General features: G+C 35.4%; 1 protein-coding gene across 2 annotated transcripts in view; it reads right to left on the reverse strand.

Moving 5' to 3' along the window:
* The window catches only part of LOC145683270 (uncharacterized), a 168,890-nt gene that overhangs the window by 109,892 nt on the left and 39,456 nt on the right, over positions 1-19,542 (reverse strand). For both annotated transcript variants that reach the window (XR_014130993.1, XM_081754636.1), the window contains exon 2: positions 19,219-19,316. Coding sequence is in view for 1 of the 2 variants with exons in the window: in XM_081754636.1 (XP_081610762.1) it covers positions 19,219-19,314 (96 nt within the window). In the remaining variant the exon portion in view is untranslated. The remainder of the gene's footprint in view (positions 1-19,218; positions 19,317-19,542) is intronic.

Below are 19,542 nucleotides of genomic sequence, written 5' to 3' on the forward strand. Positions count from 1 at the left end.
AGTAGTTGGATTATAATATGTCACTCCATTTAGTTGTTGTGGAACCATTGTTGGTACTGCAGACTGAGACTGTGGAGGTCGTTGAGATACCATTGGTATCTGTTGATAATATTGCGGCAGAAAATTAGGCTGAAATTGCGGATTATACTGATAGTTATTCGGGAAATTATTTTGGAAACCTCTTCCGCGCCAATTTCTCCTGAAATTTCTTTGTCCTCTTCCGTTACCGGATCAGTAATTGTTTCCACGATCTCTATTATTTTCATTATTATATTTGCCATTATACGACTGATTATTGTCATAGTTTCTATTGTTTCCCCGAAATTTCTGATTTCTAAAATTTCTTCCTCTAAATCCTTTTCCTCGATCTGACCTATGTTCTCTATTTTGGCCTTGATCCTGACTACCGTTTGACTCCTGACCTTGATCCTTATTATGATTGAACTGTGACGCATTCGTTAATGCTACTTGTAAATCCTCAATTTTCTTTTCTAGTTTTGAAATTTGCGCAACACTAACTGGCTCTTTCTTAATATCTTTGTCTTCTTTCTTTCTGATTAATAGCTTATCTATTTCTATATCACTATCGTCACTTTCTACTTGTTCTTTCATTTTCTTTAATAAGTCTTTCAGCGTTACTTTCCTATCTCTATTATCTCTCTTCTGTCTCCTATCTATTTTACACTTATTTTTCTCTACTTTTTGTAATTCTTCTAAGAAATCTTCTAATGATGCAAAAGTTTTTGTTCCTACTTTTTCCATAAAATATGGCAAATGTCCTGCTGATATTAATCCTATTTTCTTTGTATCGTCCAATTTCTCGTCTATTCTATCTGCTAATGTAAGACTATCATACGCGAAATTTATCACAGGTTCATCTTCTCTCTGTAACCTGTCTCTAATCATGTCTTCTAAATCTAGATTAAAATCTGAATTTGTAAATTCTTCTATCAAATCCTTTTGTAGATCTTTATAGGAAATGTCAGCTACATTTTTTCTTTTCAAAAATAGCTTTACCCATTGTCTATCTACACCTTTAAAAACTGTGGTTAGCAGTGTTTTCCTTTTGTCTTCATCGTACCCTGCTATTTCGCAAGCGTCGTCAAACTCATCAACGAACGCAACTATGTCTTGATCCTTTATTAAGTCAAACTTTGGTAATCTACTCATATCCGTAAATATTGCTACTCTTCTATCTGATGTCGCCATATCTTTATTTTCTAATTCTATTTTAGGTTCTTCCTGTTCCTTATTTATTTTTACTTGTTTTTCTTCTTTTATATCCGGATTTATTTCTTCAAATTCACGTGGGAAATCAAACGTTTTTACCGATACAGGACTACCTGGAAAATTTGAAACTGGACCCGGTCTAAAACTTGGTGTTCCTACTTGGTGTTCCTATTATTTGCTCTACTACACAGTCCTCGTTTAACTTCTTGCGTACCCACGGTGGTGTTAATAAACGTACTAACTACGTCTACACCTTCTAATGCTTTCTGTGCTCTAGTTATAATTCGTCTTTCCTTCATTAAACTATGCTTATTCTAAAATATGTATACACACATTATATAATTCTAAACCCTTCGTATAAGCTTGTACACAAACACCTTTTGTATTAATCATGTAATAAGGCAAATATATTTTTATAACACAACCATTTCTTAATAATTCATAAGGAATTCTTATGTTTACTTCTAACTTATTATCTATACACATAATAATTATTGTTACCAAATGGAAAAATTAGTCATTATTATTATTATTATTATTATTATTATTATTATTATTGTTATTTAACTTCTTCGCTGTTTTAAACATTTCGCGAAAGGGCGGGAGGGTTTAGCAACTATCAAACAAAAGTGCGGTATGCAAACAACCATGCCAATGGCTAAGTGCTTATAAGCATGGGATCTTAACAAAGGCGTAAGCCACCAGCAATCTCTATCATGCCTTGGTGGTTATACTAAACTATTTCTACTTATAATTCTTGCGGGAATCGAACTCAAAGCATTCTCCAACATGCCAACCTGGGTTGCTCCTGATAAAAATTTAGTAAAACTTGAATATGTAGAGCACTCTGAGCTCCCCAGATTGATCTAATTTGCATGAAGCAATTCTATATTTACTTGCATTTATATGAGAGGTAATTTTTGGGGATACTCCACCACTGGTTGCATTAATTGAGGGCCAACCAGAGCCCTATTAAAATGATAACAAAAATGTCTACTTAAACATGTGTATTTTAACAGAACTAGTAATCATTTATGTGTGAAGTGTTGTTTGTGTAATGAAGACTTAAGAAAGTGTAATTTAAGGTGTGAATCATGTATAACGAATTGGATTAGCACAGAATTTGGTTGTGACACATACCTGTTGTTGGTGATTAGTCGAACCAAGCACTGAATGATCGTATACCAGTAACAGCAGTCGGTTGTATTTCAACGTTGAAACTTCTTAGACTGTTCTCTTAGTATTTAAAGTTGATAATGTTTTAGCTTGACGAATTGTAGAACTTTAAATGCTACTTCTCTAATATTGATCCTCTGACAGTGATCCTCTGATAATGATACCATTGAATAAAATAAAAGGTTTTTATACAACTCAAACTGCTGACGTTCCAGTAATACGGTTTCAGCACTCAGGCCGATTTTCATCCACGTGCGTCCCAGATCTAAAAAGATCTTATTCAACCAAATTCTTATAACCTCAATTCAATCATGATGACACGAAAGAATGTCACTTTCTTGATGTCCTCATTGTCCGAAGAAAAGTGTGGATGTTATAAAATTTATTACATAACATTACAAGCTCTTGTTGATAGACTAGAATTCATACAATTTGAAGTATACACATACTGTATTCTCTGCACATATCTCTTTAAAGATAAACAAGAGTAAATCAGGTCTCCTGAAACTCAAGACCATACTACAATTAAACTAAACAAATTAAACCAATAATTAATAATTATCTATGGTCTTGACAATATAAATGGTCAAAAATGACAGATACTACTGATGAATCTCTAGTTTCTGCGGTAGCCGAAACGAACAGTGACACTTCTGATGTTGTTTAAGTCAATTTTCAGCCCTGACACTTGCCGGCTGAGGAGGGATGACATACATTAAAATGATCGAAAATGAGCAATATCAGTGTGCATTTAAGTTATTTATTTCAACCTAGCGAAGCGGGTAATATATACTAATATATATATATATATATATATATATATATATATATATATATATATATATATAAAATTGAAGATCACTGTTTGTGACTCTAAATCTACTGAACCGTCTGACCGATCTCGATCAAATTTGTAACATGGATGAGGTTTGAGGCTGGAGGCTGGACTGGCTTTAGGCTATTGAGTTTGATGGTAGAACTGAGGGTTTGGGGGAGGAGGAGTGGGTATAAAAATAAATAAAACTTAATAACTCCCGAACAACTCGACCGAACTTGACTAAATTTTCAACATAGATGAGGTTCAGGCCTGGGATCGTTTCTATGATTTAAATTTGACGGAGCAATGTATGGTAAGAGAATTAAGGGGAGATATATAAAACTCATTTTATATAAGAATGAAAGTGACTATTTTTGTAACTTAAATCTTGAACTATCCGACCGATCTCAATCAAATTTTCGAGTTACACGAGGTTCGGATGTGGAAAATTTTTGGAATTTCACTTTAACGATATATTCTAGAGAGGCGGGAGGGGAAGGGGACGCATGAATAAAAAATAATAAGACTAATAACTTTTGAACCACTCAACCAATCTCGATCAAATTATCAACATGTATAAGGGTCTGCCGTTGGGTGTTTTTACCGTTTCACATTGACGAGCCAGCGTAGGGGAACGGGAGGGGGAGATGTATATGAAAATAAAAATAAAAAAGACTGCCTTTGTGACTTCTTCACTCCTGAAGCACCCGACAGATCTCAATCCAATTTTCAACCTACAAGATTTTTGCGGCAGGGATTGCTTTAGGCTACTCTCTTTGACGATGCAACGTAGGGAAGGGGGAGCGATATTAGTGTTGAATCCATAGTTTTCGGGGTCGATGAGAGAGACAGTGACACTTCTGATGCTATTTCAATCCAAGTTCAACCCTGATAGTTGGGGAGGGGAAGAAAACAACTTAGGGGAGGGGAATAAACATTAAAAATGATTGGAAATGACTAATATTAGTGTCGAATCCATAGTTTTAGGATTAGCTGAGATTTAGGGTGACAAATGTGTTGGCGTGTGCCGCAGCACGGTTGAGGGGGAGGGGGAGTTATATATAATAATGATCGAAAATGAACAATATTTGTGTCTATTCCGTAGTTGTCGCGATCATTCAGATGAACAGTGACATTTCCAATTCAGTTTAAATCCAAAATCATCACCACAAGTTGTAGGAGGGGGAGAAAGTGTTATATAAAATTGACCGAAAATGACCACTATCAGTATCCGTTTAAATTCAAATTCGAACCTTCAACTTCGAAGAGGAAGAGGTTTAAAATTATCGAAAATGACCGATATTAGTGCTGAATCCACATTTTTGGGGGCCACTGAAATGAACGGTGACAATTCCAATGACGTGGGCCGCAACATGGCGGAGGGAGATATAATGGTCGAAAATGACAAATATTAGTCTTGAATTTATTGTTTTTGGGATCGCCAAGATGAACAGTTACACTTCTGATGCTGTTAAAATCCAAATTCAGCCCCACATCTTGGGAGAGGGGAAGAGAAATAAATCAAACGGATAAAAAGTAAGCCATATTAGTGTCGAATTCATAGTTTCCGAGGTCGCTGAGATAACCTTTGACACATCCGATTTCCTGCCGGGCAACATAGAAGAGGGGGAGATATATAAAAATGGTCAAAATTTTTTGATATGTGTTTGATCTGTAGTTTTTAGCGCCGCTGAGATGAAGAATTACACTTCAGATCCCGTTTAAAACCAATTCAGTCCGCAACTTGGGAGAGGGAGAAATAATAAAATGATCGAATTCGATTAATATTAGTGTCGAATTTATGATATCCAGGGTCGCCGAGATGATCAGTGATCTTTCCGATGCCGTTAAAAACGAAAGCAGCATATTTCGTGGTTACTAAACCCATGATAGACGGAATTATGCATTTAAATTTTCATTTTACCCAACGAAGCGGGTAAATATATGCTGTTAAAACTTCATAACTTTGGAACCACCGAACCGATCTCATTCTAATTTTCAACATGAATGAAGTTCGAACCTGGAATGATTTATCATTTTAGTTTTACGATATATATGTCAGACCACCCGGTAAGGACATTTTTCTTTTCGTAGTGCACGTAGAAACTACAAACAAAAAAGGAATCACTGCTGATGACAAACAAGAAGTATCACCCTTTCCCTCAACCCGAATCGAAGTTGCTCATTGTGGGTCTTCAGAGGTAGGCCTAGTTTATCATCTTGCAACACGAATCAAGTTTGCGGACAGATAGCCGGTTCTGTAATTATCTGAGAGTTCAGCGAATATATTCCGGTACACGCTAATCTATTGAGAGCAATATCCATGCGAGACTCGTTTCAATATGCCTCTGAAACAAGTTTAAAGCCGTAAACTAGTTAGAAATAAACAATTGCTAGCTTGTTCTCAGATCGGTGTTATGGTTGCAACGACAATAGCAACACCATGCGGCTTAGCTGTAATGGTTTTGCTTCTACCAAAGTCGATGGTGATAAGTAACTTAAGACTAAAAGGTAAAATCTTCTATCCCGCAGCGGTCTTGGTTGGTGATTGAATTGATATCTTTCTTACTCATCGTATTTTGAGGAGACAGTATAGTTGTATCTCTTTGCTTATTGCAACCTCCACGGCAGGTAGTATAGAAATACGGAGTTAACAAAACCTCCGTAACACAAAACGATCTCAGAAATAGTTTAGAAAGGTTATCGATCAGCACTGGAACTTATTCTTCTGTCCACTTGAGGTCCTCTTTTATGACTATCTTCTGAAGGGGAAGTTGGTGAAAAGCCTCTAACCTTCCATTGGACCATCTTCAATTTCATTCGGAACCAACTGCGCGTCTTCCTGGTATCCTTCTTCCATCGTATGTTGATGATTATGTTTTGAATAGAAAACACGTGCTCCTGAATGAAGCATGCTTTATGGTACTTGCTTACACCTGAGATACTGAACCTTACATCTCCCACACCAGGAACAGAATTCACAAGATTATTTGAAAAACACAAATATTGCTCTGGAAACATCTGTTAAAAACGATCTATCTTCATGGCAAAATCCTTGATATATGCCAATAAGTAGGAACATAAGCCCGTAAAACTGCAAAATTCTCTTTTGGTGGAATCTTGAACTCTGTATTTTTCGCTTTCTTTCAGAGATTTTTCTAAATATACGAGAACATTCACTTCAAACAAAAAAATTTGTCTTAGGTGAAGCACAAAAATTTCTTAATTTTTAAAATAAAATTCCAATAGCTATTATTGAAAATGTAGCCTCTCAGCACGATGCCATCGGCAAAAGATCTTATTCCTTAATCAATGTAAAATCGTCCTAGTTGCAATTAAGAGAGCTTGTGTTAGAGTTTTATGACCCATCACGCATATGAGAATTTTGTAAGATTTTCTTGTGTGATTGACTTCGAAGGTCATGTATCAATGGCTTTTCGGATGGAGCAAGATTTGGTGGTAGCTCGAGGAGAAATCTAAGGTGGTTATGTATTTTTGCCTCTCAAAGTGTTTAACACATACTCAATTGACTAGAATAGCACCCACAGGTATTTAATGTATGTTTTACACTGCTGTAAATTCAAAACAATTCAAAATTCGTTCATATTTAGTTCCTTGACAATAATTTGTGGCGAGGCGAAGCTATTATCGTCTGTGGGTCGTATAATTCTAGCATTAATAAGTTCTTGAATTTGTTTGTTTGCCTGATCTCGAACATGCATTGGAACAGGGAGTTTTGTTCTGGAACACTGCCGATTTAGGGATTCTTATTTTATGATTGTAGCCCCTATAATGTCCAATGCCGTCCGAAGTGTATAAAGACATTTTTGTATTTGTATAATAACTCGTGAATGGCATGTTTGTGCGACTGGTTTAAATTAGGATTAATATCAAAAACATCAATTTTGAAATGTTTTAATCTATACTTCAAAGAATTGTCAACCTCCTCATTTCCTGTACAATTTTTATTTTCTTCTATTGAGCTTGCTTCCATTGTTGCAAAAGATTAATCCTTACATGCCACAAGTTCCACCACTGTTGTATTTTTCCTTAAAGTTACAGGATAACTATTTGGATTGGAAATTACTAGTCATGTTGTTTACGTGTAACCTTTGCTCAATAGCTTGTATATGTCAAGGAAGTCGTGGGGAAAGATACGAAGAAACATGCAGAATCATCAATTTGTCTTTTTGCTATCACCGGAATAAATGCGTGGAAATGTGGAAGTAAAGTAATGCATTTGTCGATAAAAAAGCAAGCTTGTTTTCTTCTTTTAAGTATATGAGTCGTGTGTTGTGATAAAATGTTTTCCTGGTTCTTGTCTGGGAATGTTAGCTTTTTATGATTTTTAAATAGAGAGATAAGAAAGATTCTTTGTTAAATCGATTGTAACATTTGCATTTTAGCAAGTCTAAACCAATAACAACTGGAATACATGATTTCTTCATCATACGAAACTAATGAGAGAATTTCGTTTTCCAACTTTGAATGATACAATTGCTACATATTTCAAGTTTATTTTATTTCATATCCATTTAACCGCTGTTTTATGTTGTATTAATTGAACATCAGGAAGTAAATGCTCGCCAGATCGAGCATGCCAGATGGAAATGCTGGATCCGGTATCCACTAGCACTGTTCGTCTGCGTAATTTAGTGATTATTTATAGGCTTTGTTCTATCATTAGAATTGCTTGATATTTGACTCCAGGACAAGGGTTGGCCCTACTCACTTTTTGGACGTTTAAAGTAGGTAGAAGGACAGTGCCTACGCTTTCTGCATATTGCGAAGTCCAGTATTTGATCTTCTATTGTGGATTTTGTTGGAGGTTTCGTGGTGACCCCTGATACCTCTATACTTATCCCCGTTCTAATAGTTTTTTTTTTTGCTTCATCGATTATTCCTTTAATTCCCATTTCTGTTTTGGTTGTGCAAACTGGTTTGTGCAACTATTAAATACGGCTCTACCATTTTATTGGCCAGGGAAGAAAAATCGTTTTAAACAGTAGTTTTCTCCTGGTGTGGAGATTCTACGACGCCGAGGTTAGACTTATGATCTTTCTCTAGTTGTGGTGGTGATATTGGAGTATGTAATAGCAGAGAGAATTATATTGGAAAATAGCACTTTGTATAGTTAAACTAAATTGACATTAACTTTATCCTGTAATGATTCAAGAGCCTGAGGTAGTACATTTATTTATATACAAGTACAGTACGACAATAATATATCGAATTGTTGTTGTTTTTTTTTTTTTTTTGCAATAGAGAAATGAAACTGCCGAAAGCAAATATGCTTCTTCGTTGCTAAGCGGTTGTCGTGCGCACCTTTGGAGTGGGAGACCCGGGTTCAATTCCCGGCGGGAGCTCAAGTGTTTCGGATTCCACGTTAATCAGTATTTCCCTTCTCATATAGCCTTGCTGCTGAAAGGGATGTTAAACTCAAAATCAGCTCAACTGAAAGTATATTTCTATCAAGTGGCTAGCACAAATGTCAGTAGTCGAGCAGTAACAGTTACACATTATTATTATTATTATTATTATTATTATTATTATTATTATTATTATTATTATTGAATAGAATCTTGCAATTAGGTTTTGTTCCCTGAATATGGGAAAGTCAACTACGAAATCTCATAGTAGTTATACAATGCTTATATGAAGCATTGTGTAGCATTTGAGTTGCGCAATATTTCGTAGGGCAGTGAGTCTTTGAACCATGTCGGTAAGACAGAAAACCGAGAGAACAATGGTACACATGCAGGAGCCACGGATCAAGTTTTGTTGGTCACTAATTTTGGATTCCAATGGTCTCGCTATTCTCTCATTAAATTAAAAGTTTAATCCTTTAAGAGCATATGTATGGATTTCATGGAGAGATCGAAGTAGAAAAAAATCTGTAAGAGTACTGTAAATATGTTACACAAATGGATAAAAAAAAGTTATCAGAAAAGTGAAGGCACAGATTATTGCTAAACATTCGCATTAAAATTGACAACATTGCATATTAGCATAAGCTATGGTTTGTTTCATAGTTATTACGGCTAAAACAGTAAAACAGATAAATTGATTCGATTAGACAAATACATTATAATATTTCAGAGAAACAAAAATTTTACGTGATACAAGATTACGACGTTCAATAGTATAATAGTATATTTGTGTGTTGTTGCTAAGTGTTAATGCAAGTAACATGATAATGTCTTAAACTATTAAAATCTCCCCTTTGTCACTTTTAAACTTAGTACCTTTTTCGTCTTATTATTTTATATTCTATCTTGTTTTGCAGTACTCTTGCCGTTTAGTACTTCATTTTCGACGTTATAACAAAAATATTAAATTCGGTGGAACGAATAGTTGAGTTAAGTTGATTTTGAGTTTAACATCCCTTTCAGCAGCGAGCCTATATGAGACGGGAATTACTGATTAACATGGAATCCGAACCACATGAGCTCCCACCGGGAATCGAACCCGGGTCTCCCACCTGGTATGAATAATGTATCTTGTCTCGTGTTTCTTGTATGCATATAATGTTGTTCCCCCGCTAGCCTTGTAGCTAGCACGTGCCTCTTTGGTCACATGGTCTCATGGAAGCATTTATAAAATCTGAACTATTATAGTGGCTCGGATTCCACCTTAATTTATAAGTCTCTCTGTCTCACACAGCCTCGGTGCTGAAAAGAAACACTAACCTTCATCGAATAAACAGATATAAACATACTTTAGTGTCGCCATTCCATTTCCAAATTAAATTAAATCTTACAGTTTAACCTCCCACAAATATGCTTGTTAGTTTAAGGGAGGCGATGATTAAGGCAAGTGAATGGCGATGGAATAATTAGTAGAATGAGAATGTGGAAGGAAATTGGAGTGTTTCGAGAAAACCCATGGAAACGATATTGTCCACCACAAACTAACTTCTCCGGGGATTGAATCAATGCACTATTCCGTTAGAAATCAAATGAAATTTTTAGTTTTATATCCCTTGGTTATCCTCTATAGCTTATATCGACGGGTGATTAATGAGAGTGAATGATTATGAAATAATTCGTGGAAAGGAAAATGTGGAAAGAAATTGGAGGACTCAAAAAAGTCAACAGCATATACCCATGTGATTCATTTGCTACAAAGTTAATTAGTGTTTAAAGCAATTGCTTTAATTGCATTGCTCACATTTACTCAATGAACTCGCATTTTACACATTTTACACACAATATCTTTGTTTGTTTGTTAGTGTCTTCGTTTGTTACAATTACCTCTTTTGCAAATGCCTAGTTGTCTTGCGTGCTCACTTCTACGTACCAAGTCAAGGTCGAGATACTGCATTCTGGTGACTCTGGAAATGTAGCTTTATCGCTGGCGCAACTTTTGGGAGCGTAATAGGAAAATACCTCCATTGGTAAAGCAGATATGAGTGCATACTCGATTTTCCTATGGCCCAGCTTGCATACACCTTTTGCAGGGTAGAAAAACAGGTGTGTGTGTGTGTGAGTGTGTGTGTGTGTGTGAGAGAGAGAGAGAACCAAACTTATCCTATATTGTTAAAGTCTGTTTTTATTTTTTAATCTCTGCTCTACTCTGTTGCCATTGAAAAAAGTGCTCGTAAAAGAGAAGGAAAATGGACCTTATGTTTAATAATGGTTGGAAAAAAACTACCGGCAGTGTCATGGTTCTTCATAGTCTCCCTGTTGTGTGTAATGCTTGTACGCATGCGTCTTCTCGTGTGGTGTTCATAGTCGTAAAATAATACTCCTGGCGCCTAGCCTGCTCCGGGGTATCTGGAACAAGTACTGGAACAAGAGTCGAAACAGGGGTCGAAACATGAAGCGGATCAGGAGCGGAACCAGAACAAGAACCGGGACAGGAACAGTTTGCGCATGCGCAGTAGGTGATAAAATGCGGGTAAGTGCCACCACTGTACTGACACTCAAATTTATTCATTCTTCACTTTTTTCTGTTAGGTATAAATTTATCCCTTCGTTTGTTTAAATATTACAAAAACGTACTAAATGCTGAGCCAGTTAAAATTGACCTTCTTCGCTTTTCCCTACTTAGTACAAAACTGAATAAGTCACACAAATTTATCCAGCGTTCTGTTTAAAAGTTATTAAGGGTTAAATATTTGACCTTGACCTTTATAATCAGTACTTTTGGGACATGTAGTACTTGATGACCTGTTACTAAATATGGAAACAGGACCTCGATATGTAGCTCCGTTCACGAGTTATTCGGGTTTAAATATTTGACCTTTGACTTCGATGGTCAGTACTTTTTAGGACATGCAGTAGTTGGTGATCTATTACTAAGTGTGGATACAACACCTCAATATGTGGTTATTTCAAAAGCTATTCGCGTTTAAATATTTAACCTTTGACCTTGGTGGTCAGTAGTTTTGGGACTTCTAGTAGTTGATGACCTATTACTAAATGTGGAAACAGAATCTCAATACGTTGCTCCGTTTAAATGTTACTCCGGTTTAAATATTTGACTTTTGAACTCAGTGTTGAGTACTTTTGGGACATGTAGAAGCTGATTACATATTGCTAATTGTGGAAACAGCAGCTCATAATTTGGCTACGTTTACGTGTTATTCGGGTTTAAATATTTGACCTTTGGCCTCGATGGTCAGTAGTTTTCGAACATGTAGTAGTTGATGACCTAATCCTAAATGTAGAAACAGCACATCAATATGTTGCTTCGTTTACGATTTATTCGGGTTTAACATTTTGACTTTGGCCCCGATGTTAAGTACTTTTGGGACATGCAGTACTTGACGAATGCTTGTGTAATTCCTTATATGTTACAAAGGGGTTGATAAAAGGGAACGAATACACTCCTCTTATTGGTCCTGTATTAAATAAGTGTTGTAATCTGTTCTATGTTAAATAGTGGTTAAAAATAGGCCATTCTATTTTATTAGCTCTGCGGACGGGTTGCGTTCCTAATTTCTGCTTTCTTACACAAGTTAAAAAAAGATGCCATGCTCTTTTATCAGTTTTGCTATGTTAAAATAGGGGTTGATAAAAGGGAATTAATACACCCCCGAAAGAGCTCATAAAAGGGAACAAATACACTCTCATAAAAGAGAACAAGTTTTCGGGGTGGTCGATTTTCCAATATTAGACAGTACGTGAGTCATGGCATATCGTGCGACACTGCAAAATCGTGTCCCTCGGAGCAGCCGGGACCTGATAAAAGTGGAAAATTTATCACAAAGTTGTGTCAAGTGACGTCCATACTATTGACGTGCAACCAGAATCTGTTCAAAGCGTGGAGGATTTGTCAGATTGTGTGGGAGGTTTTGTTCATTTGTGTGGGGGTTGTGAGAATTGCTGCCTGTGTGAGTTTTGTCTATTTGTTTGGGAGTTTTGTTTATTTATATGGGGATTGTGACCGTTGCTATGTGCGGATGTTTTGTCCATTAGTATGGGAGTTATGACTGATTCTGTGGGCGTTTTGACATTTCTTGATTCTGGGAGTCTTGACCTACACCCGATTTTTCAAGCGCTCATCATTTTGTTGCTCAGTAAGCACTTAGTAGATGGAAACAGATTTGTCAGAAATCTAAAATCAAAATGGCTCCAATATTTTCAAAACTGTCCCGCAAAGTGCAAGAATTTACAAAAATACAAATTCTGACAAACTGATTTTTTTTTCAAACTCCAAAAATCTTTCGAGAAAATTTTCAAAGCTAAATTTTTTTGAACTAAAATGTTCAGAAAATGAAGCTAAAAAAATAAATTGAAACTTTTCGAAATATGTGTTCAAATTAAACTTTTTAAACTAAAAAAAATATTTTTAAAAATAATAATTTTGAACCAAGTTTTTGGAAAACTACAAATTCGTAAGTATTACCTAACTCAAACCGACTTTTCACAACAAATTTTCCAAATAAAAATTTAAACCAAATTCGGTGGAACCAAAACGTTTTGTACTAAATCATTAAAATTAAATTTTGGACGAAATGGAAAATAAAAGCACATTTTGGAAAATTAAACCATTTCTTAAAACTGAAAAATCTTAAAAGAATATTCAAATCAACATTTTTCGAAGTAAACAATTTCAAAACAAATTTTGAAACTTTTATTGAACCAAATTTCTAAAGTTAAAATTTTCAACTCAAGGTTTTATTCAAATTTTGAAAACTAAGAATTTTCAAATACAATATTTACGAACTAAAAATTGAAACTAAATTTTCGAAACTAGAAATCTAAATTCAAAATGTTAAAGTGAAAGTTTTCGAATTTAAATTTTGAAACGAAAAGGTTCGCAAACAAAATTCTTAATAAAGTTTTCAAATCAAATAAGTGACTTTATTGACAACGGTGAAAGTGGATTCGGCCATGATTGAAAAACCGAAAAACAAACGAGAAGGTACAAGTACCATAAAATTATGTAAACGGAAAGGAATTAAGTGGTGTTAATTTACTAATTTATACAAAGAAAAAAGAAAGAGTTATCTTAAGTCTAATCAACTTATCTCGTGATAAACAATAAATTATAACTCTTATGTTAAATTCTTAACCAAGCAATTAATGTGAAGACCATGAGTTTAATTTCCGATATGCGCTCTGAGTCCCATTCCTCAAATACACGTACTAGAAGTCAAAGTCGAAAACGTTTTTTTTTTTTTTTTTTTGCCGTGTCTTAAAATAATTATCTTGCTGAAATGAACATTGCATTGCTATCATGCTGGAAATCAAATACGAGACAAAGTGATACACATTTCATCAAGGTGTAAGCTACAAACGATTCTGTAGTGACGAAAAAGAAAGGCATGAATGACTGAAACTTTTTCCCGATCATACTAGACGCGACAGAGTGCGCCTAACCATTACATTCCCGTCACAATATACTTCAAACTGATCCGTTAGTAAGCTTACGATATCAATAAAACATTGACGTAAAATTCATTTAATTGTCAACAACAAAAAGAAGAAACAAAATCTGTTATGTGTAAAACTTTTTCACCAAATATTCATGCATTCTTCTGAGAAACTGAGATTCGTCGTGGCTAAGCTGTTAGCTAAGTGCCTCTGGCGTGGAAGATCTTTGTTCAATGTTTGGTAGTCCCTCATGTGGTTTGCTTTCTACGTTAAGTTGTAGTTTCACGTCTCGCTTTCGAAAGTGGCTCTGCGACTCCTTTAAGGTAATCGAGCAATATCATTCTTAGAAGTATTTTTACAAAAAAGAAAAAGATTTGTAATTTTTCACTATTTCCCATGCATTCTTTTGAAAACTAATCTTACTTATAGCTAAGTGTTAAAGTACACACTTCTGATAGCTGAGTTCAATCCCGGATGGGCGCTCGGATACCACGTGAAGCGAAAGGAACTCTAAATAATAATTTAAAATTGTAAGATAAATGTTAAACGCTAGTGGGTGAGTTCTTTCATCCGATCCCTAGCGAAGTAAGTTTATGATGAACAACATCGTGTTCGTGAGAAATCCCATTTCCTCCCACTTTGCCATTCCCCTAATTCACCCATGAATATTCATTTTATCTCACATAACAAAAAGGGGATGATGTTTCATGTTAAAAATAAAATTGATAACAGTGCGTTAGTTATAACTTGACAACGAAACAATTTTATCATCGTCCGTCATTTATAAATAACATGATTCTCACCCGTAGTATGATACAAGTATCACTCTGTTGATATTGAATAAAGCTCTTTCCGATTTTTTTAAATCTTGTCTGAGGATAAAATCTCAAATGTTAATATTCCAAATTAGCATTTTGTGAAATTACTTCAAATTCGTTTCAAAAATAATTCGTGATGACAAATTCACACTGGTGTAAAAATCATACTTTGTTCATTTCACAATTGACGTCGGTATAGGCTTTAAAATCGAAAAGTGGGTTTTTATTTATTTGAGATACGTGATCACTTCGAAATGATATTACTGACAACCAATAAAAAACGAGGAAGTTAGTAAATGACATCAGGGAGAACCAATCAGAACACCGTTTTATTATCATAGAATATTCAGCTGGTCATCAGTCACGAAATTCAAACATGTAACAAGAACTCACGTGACGTCATTGAATTGTAAATTCACGTTTCTCCCGTCATATTAATAGTTACGACATATTAGTCAATATATTATTTTAATTACACTATCTAGTTGTAACGATCCTCTTTGATCGTTACACTTTCCCAAAGAGATTATTTGATATGATTACATAATTAGCTCTTAACTAAGTGTTATTTCTTCTCTTTTTTCTAATTCTCGATCCCTTTGATGGGTTCAATATGGTCGACAATTGGGCTGGTTGTTTAGCTGAATTATGCTAATTTTCTTTGTTAGTCTATGGTCTGGATCAAGTCAGATTCCCGATTTCAGCGAGATGGCGCTAATGTCTAAACCGAAGTGTTTGCATATTTTTTATTTATATTTTGTTTGTGAATATATTAGTTAAATGGTAATCTGTCTTCAATCTACTTTTATTCTGTTATTTTAAATTCTATATAATAATTTCCGTTTAGTTGTTATATGTTGCGCAATTCTTAGCAGCCAATCAGGATGCAAAAATGACTGTGTCAGCGCGTTGTTTTGTTCCCTCCCCTGCACCGCAACGAAAATGGCTATTATGAAGTAGCTTAATGTCTATCTTCCGAATTGACAGAAAATAATAACTACATATTGAACGGAATTGTCGAATTACTTGGAACTCGAGTAATGAGAGAGGAGAGGAGTGTTACGTTATTGTGAAGAATCGAAGTAGCTCTTAAATTGACAAACTTATCGAATGATATTTTCGAGTTGCTCGTTTTGGGGAAGTTTACTAGTCTAGTTCCAACTAAGTACCTATCCTTCTTCAGCGTCTGAAGTCAAGACGAAGATGTTTACTGTAATCTCGCCTCTGGGGCCTGATATTCTCTGCGATGACATTAGGAACTGTGTTCCCTTTCGGTTTGAGTTTGACCCCGCTGCTTTTTAATTATCCGTCAATCCTTGCGCTAGGACCTACCAAATGGTGTAAGTGACTTCGTAATGTCATGGAAGAGAATATAAAGATGCTCTCCCTGTGACTTTGTCAGTGTGGTCCGTTCTCTGTAGTTTCCTTAGCAATTTTCGTCGACTTGTGTTTTGTTGCTGTAAGACTGAATGAGAATTCCTACTGTAGTCTGTCCTTCATCTACTTCTCCTGACTTGGTGCCTCCATAGTGATTCTTCGCCCTGATTTTTGAGTATTCTGTTGTGTCATGTTAAGTGAGGCCCTGAGGGAATTTTTGAAGCTTAATCCATCTATCACCTATGCCGCTGCGACTGTGCGCTTTAGAGACTGGTTTCTGCAGTGTTAATCCTATTCTATTAAATTGGAATTCTGTGAGTAGCTGATAGACTGACCTTAATCATAAATATTCAGGTAACCTCTTTTAATGTTGGAATTTCAGACGCAACTTTGTTTGAAGGATTAATATTCGTGTTTGAACTATTCATTATTATTAATTCATGTAATTGGAGTGCAATTGATAATGTCTCTGTCTATACGGTTAATTGTTAACGAATTATCAATATCGTGTATTTCGTTTTCTTTACATTCCTCTACGGTCTGAATTATTGTTTAACACTATACATTTCGTATTTAACATAACTGTCTAAAGCAACGGTGAGCTCTCCATCCAGTAAATCGATCTACACACCGGCTGGGTAGTCCGATGTCAATGTCGTTCCTTTCTTGTACTAAGAAAAGTAATCTCATTAGTCAAGCAGATGTATAATATAACATTTATTTTACTGCTAGATCCTATGGTCGACCTATTAGCGGGCACTCTGTATTCTTTGCCATATAACCGTAATTTATGATCTGTAATTTGAATTTGCCACGCTAGGGAAAGATTCACGTTAGTTCTCGAAGTATTTATCTGTGCCTATAAACGTTAGTTAAGAAGCTAAGTTCAAACGTGTAGTTGGACGCGTGGAAGACGGTGGGTATTGCTACTGCAGTTCAGGCCGAGTTGTGGTGGTGTCAGAGGTGAAGTTTAGGTTGCTGGCTGGTATATTACATCTTGTAAATGTTTCTACTATTGATATATATATATATATATATATATATATATATAATGTCCTCGGCGATGCTTAAAATAATCGTAAGGCGAGTTGAGGTGTGGCGCCTTCTTAATACAGTTGTATGAAGAAAGAGTGTGGAAACGTTATGTACTTTGGGAAGGAGGATAGTCGACTTAGCCGCATAACTACTCCCTCTGTAATGAGATGTTCTTGTAAGTATTTTCTCTCTGCATTTTCTTTCCATTTACTACAACGTAGCTTACTACACTATTTCAAAGTGTCTATTCGAGAAATGTAAACAGCTGTCTAATGTACTATTAAGGATAACAACTATTATACTGTCGTTACTGGCTATTCCATGGCGTTGTTAAAAGAAGTTCTCTATGATTTTGAGAGAGAAGAAGAAGAAAAAATTAGATTGGGTCGCCGATACTACTCTCTTTCTTATGCTGCGATTATGGCCCAGAAAGCACAACGCTATCTATTCCCAGATTCTTGCACACCAATGGAGTCATCGCTACAATGAGGAGGAAAGAGAAAAGAAAAATCCATGAACGTTACCAAAATAACACCATCTAATATGAGTATTATATTTATTTAACCTCTTTTAGTGAACAGCATGTGGTCACAACAAATTACATCATGTTAGCAATTATAAGACTAGGTTAAAGAAATATAATACTCATATTAGATGGTGTTATTTTGGTAACGTTCATGGATTTTTCTTCTGTCCTCCTCATGGTAGCGATGACCCCATTGGTGTGCAAGAATCTGGGAATAGATAGCCTTGTGCTTACTGGCCCATAATCGCAGCATAAGAAAGAGAGTAGTATCGGCGACCCAATCTAATTTTTTCTTCTTATTCTCTTTCCTTTTCTTTTCTCTATGTGACATTAGCTACGAATGAAAGGAATTGACTACCTATACAGCTAATGTCAAGTTTGGAAACTTGTAAAAAAAAATAAGGTTGACCCAAGTTTGGCAACCGAGGCGAAATAAGTGGCTCGTCTCATAGTATCGCAATTGTGATCACGACATGATCCCGAATGTTTCCTACAAGGATCATGTCTCTATTTATTCAACCTATGTTTCGTAAACTGTGAACTCATATGAAACGATAGGGCCTATATCTTACAAAACAATGCATTAACTCAATTACCACATATTCAATAAGAAATAGGAAAGAGAAAGACAATGTTTGCTTTTCACGAATCATGCTGACACGTTTGCAGTGAAACAAAATGTTATTTAGCATCGGTAGAAATTGCTTTTAAAGCAAATGTGCTTTTATGTCTACATACCAAAAGAGTTCTAAATACTTTCCGGCATTAGCGTATGAATCTTTGGTTTGAGAGTCCTGAGATCGATTACATGCGAAACCTCAAGTATTTCAAATGAAACATTAATTAATAGGTCCTAGCAACGCTGCTAAAAGGGAAGAACTCAAAATTGAACCATGACAATTAAAAGCTATACCACCCTGATTTTCTTTCATTTTTTTTTAGCAATTTATATCCATCAAAGGAAACGAAGCTAGTCCTGGAAAATAACAATCAATCTAGCCTTGACCTTTGACCTCTGCGAAGAGTTTTTTTTTCATATACCTTTGTAGTCGTTGTTCTCCAAGGGAACTTCAGTACACCATCAAGATATGAAAAAGGTTGACTATAAAATGGAACGAAATTCAAGAAATCCCTGTCATAAAGGAGAGTGAGGAGTCGATCAGATGTCTTCATGACGTCATAGCACGTGTCCTGAAATTTTGAATTTCCCGTGTGGGAGGGGGCCTACGATCACGTGATCTCTATCGGCAAATTAGAATCGATGAAAGTTTGCTGATTTCGTTGGATATAAACGGGGTCAGTACTAGTAATATGTACTAATAATTAAAAATTTCCCTCTTTAGAACTGAAATCAAATGATTTGTCTTTTAAAATATAGATATGGAATAGCGTTTAGCAAGATAATATAATACAAACCAAGCTGCCCCATCCAATAATAAGTGAGAAAGTCCTCAAGTCTAAACACCAACAGTATTTTCTACTTTCTCTGCTGCCCGTATTGTCGCCTTCCATCTCTGAAAGGTAAACAATATGAGTATAAATAAAACCGAAGTATATCAAGGAGAGTTTGATAAAAACATTTGTAAAAGTAAATCGTGTTATAGATGAGTTGCAAATTTTTCACTGAATATCTCCGAGTTTATTCTGAACTTGAGTAATTATAACCATCGTTTTTAGAGGAGGAACCATGATCAAACAATGAAAAATAATGTGAAGTTGATTAATATTAATAAGAAATAT

The sequence above is a fragment of the Thermobia domestica genome, chromosome 4, assembly GCF_964235325.1.
Source record: "Thermobia domestica chromosome 4, izTheDome1.hap1.1, whole genome shotgun sequence".
Taxonomy (NCBI): Eukaryota; Metazoa; Arthropoda; class Insecta; order Zygentoma; family Lepismatidae; genus Thermobia; species Thermobia domestica.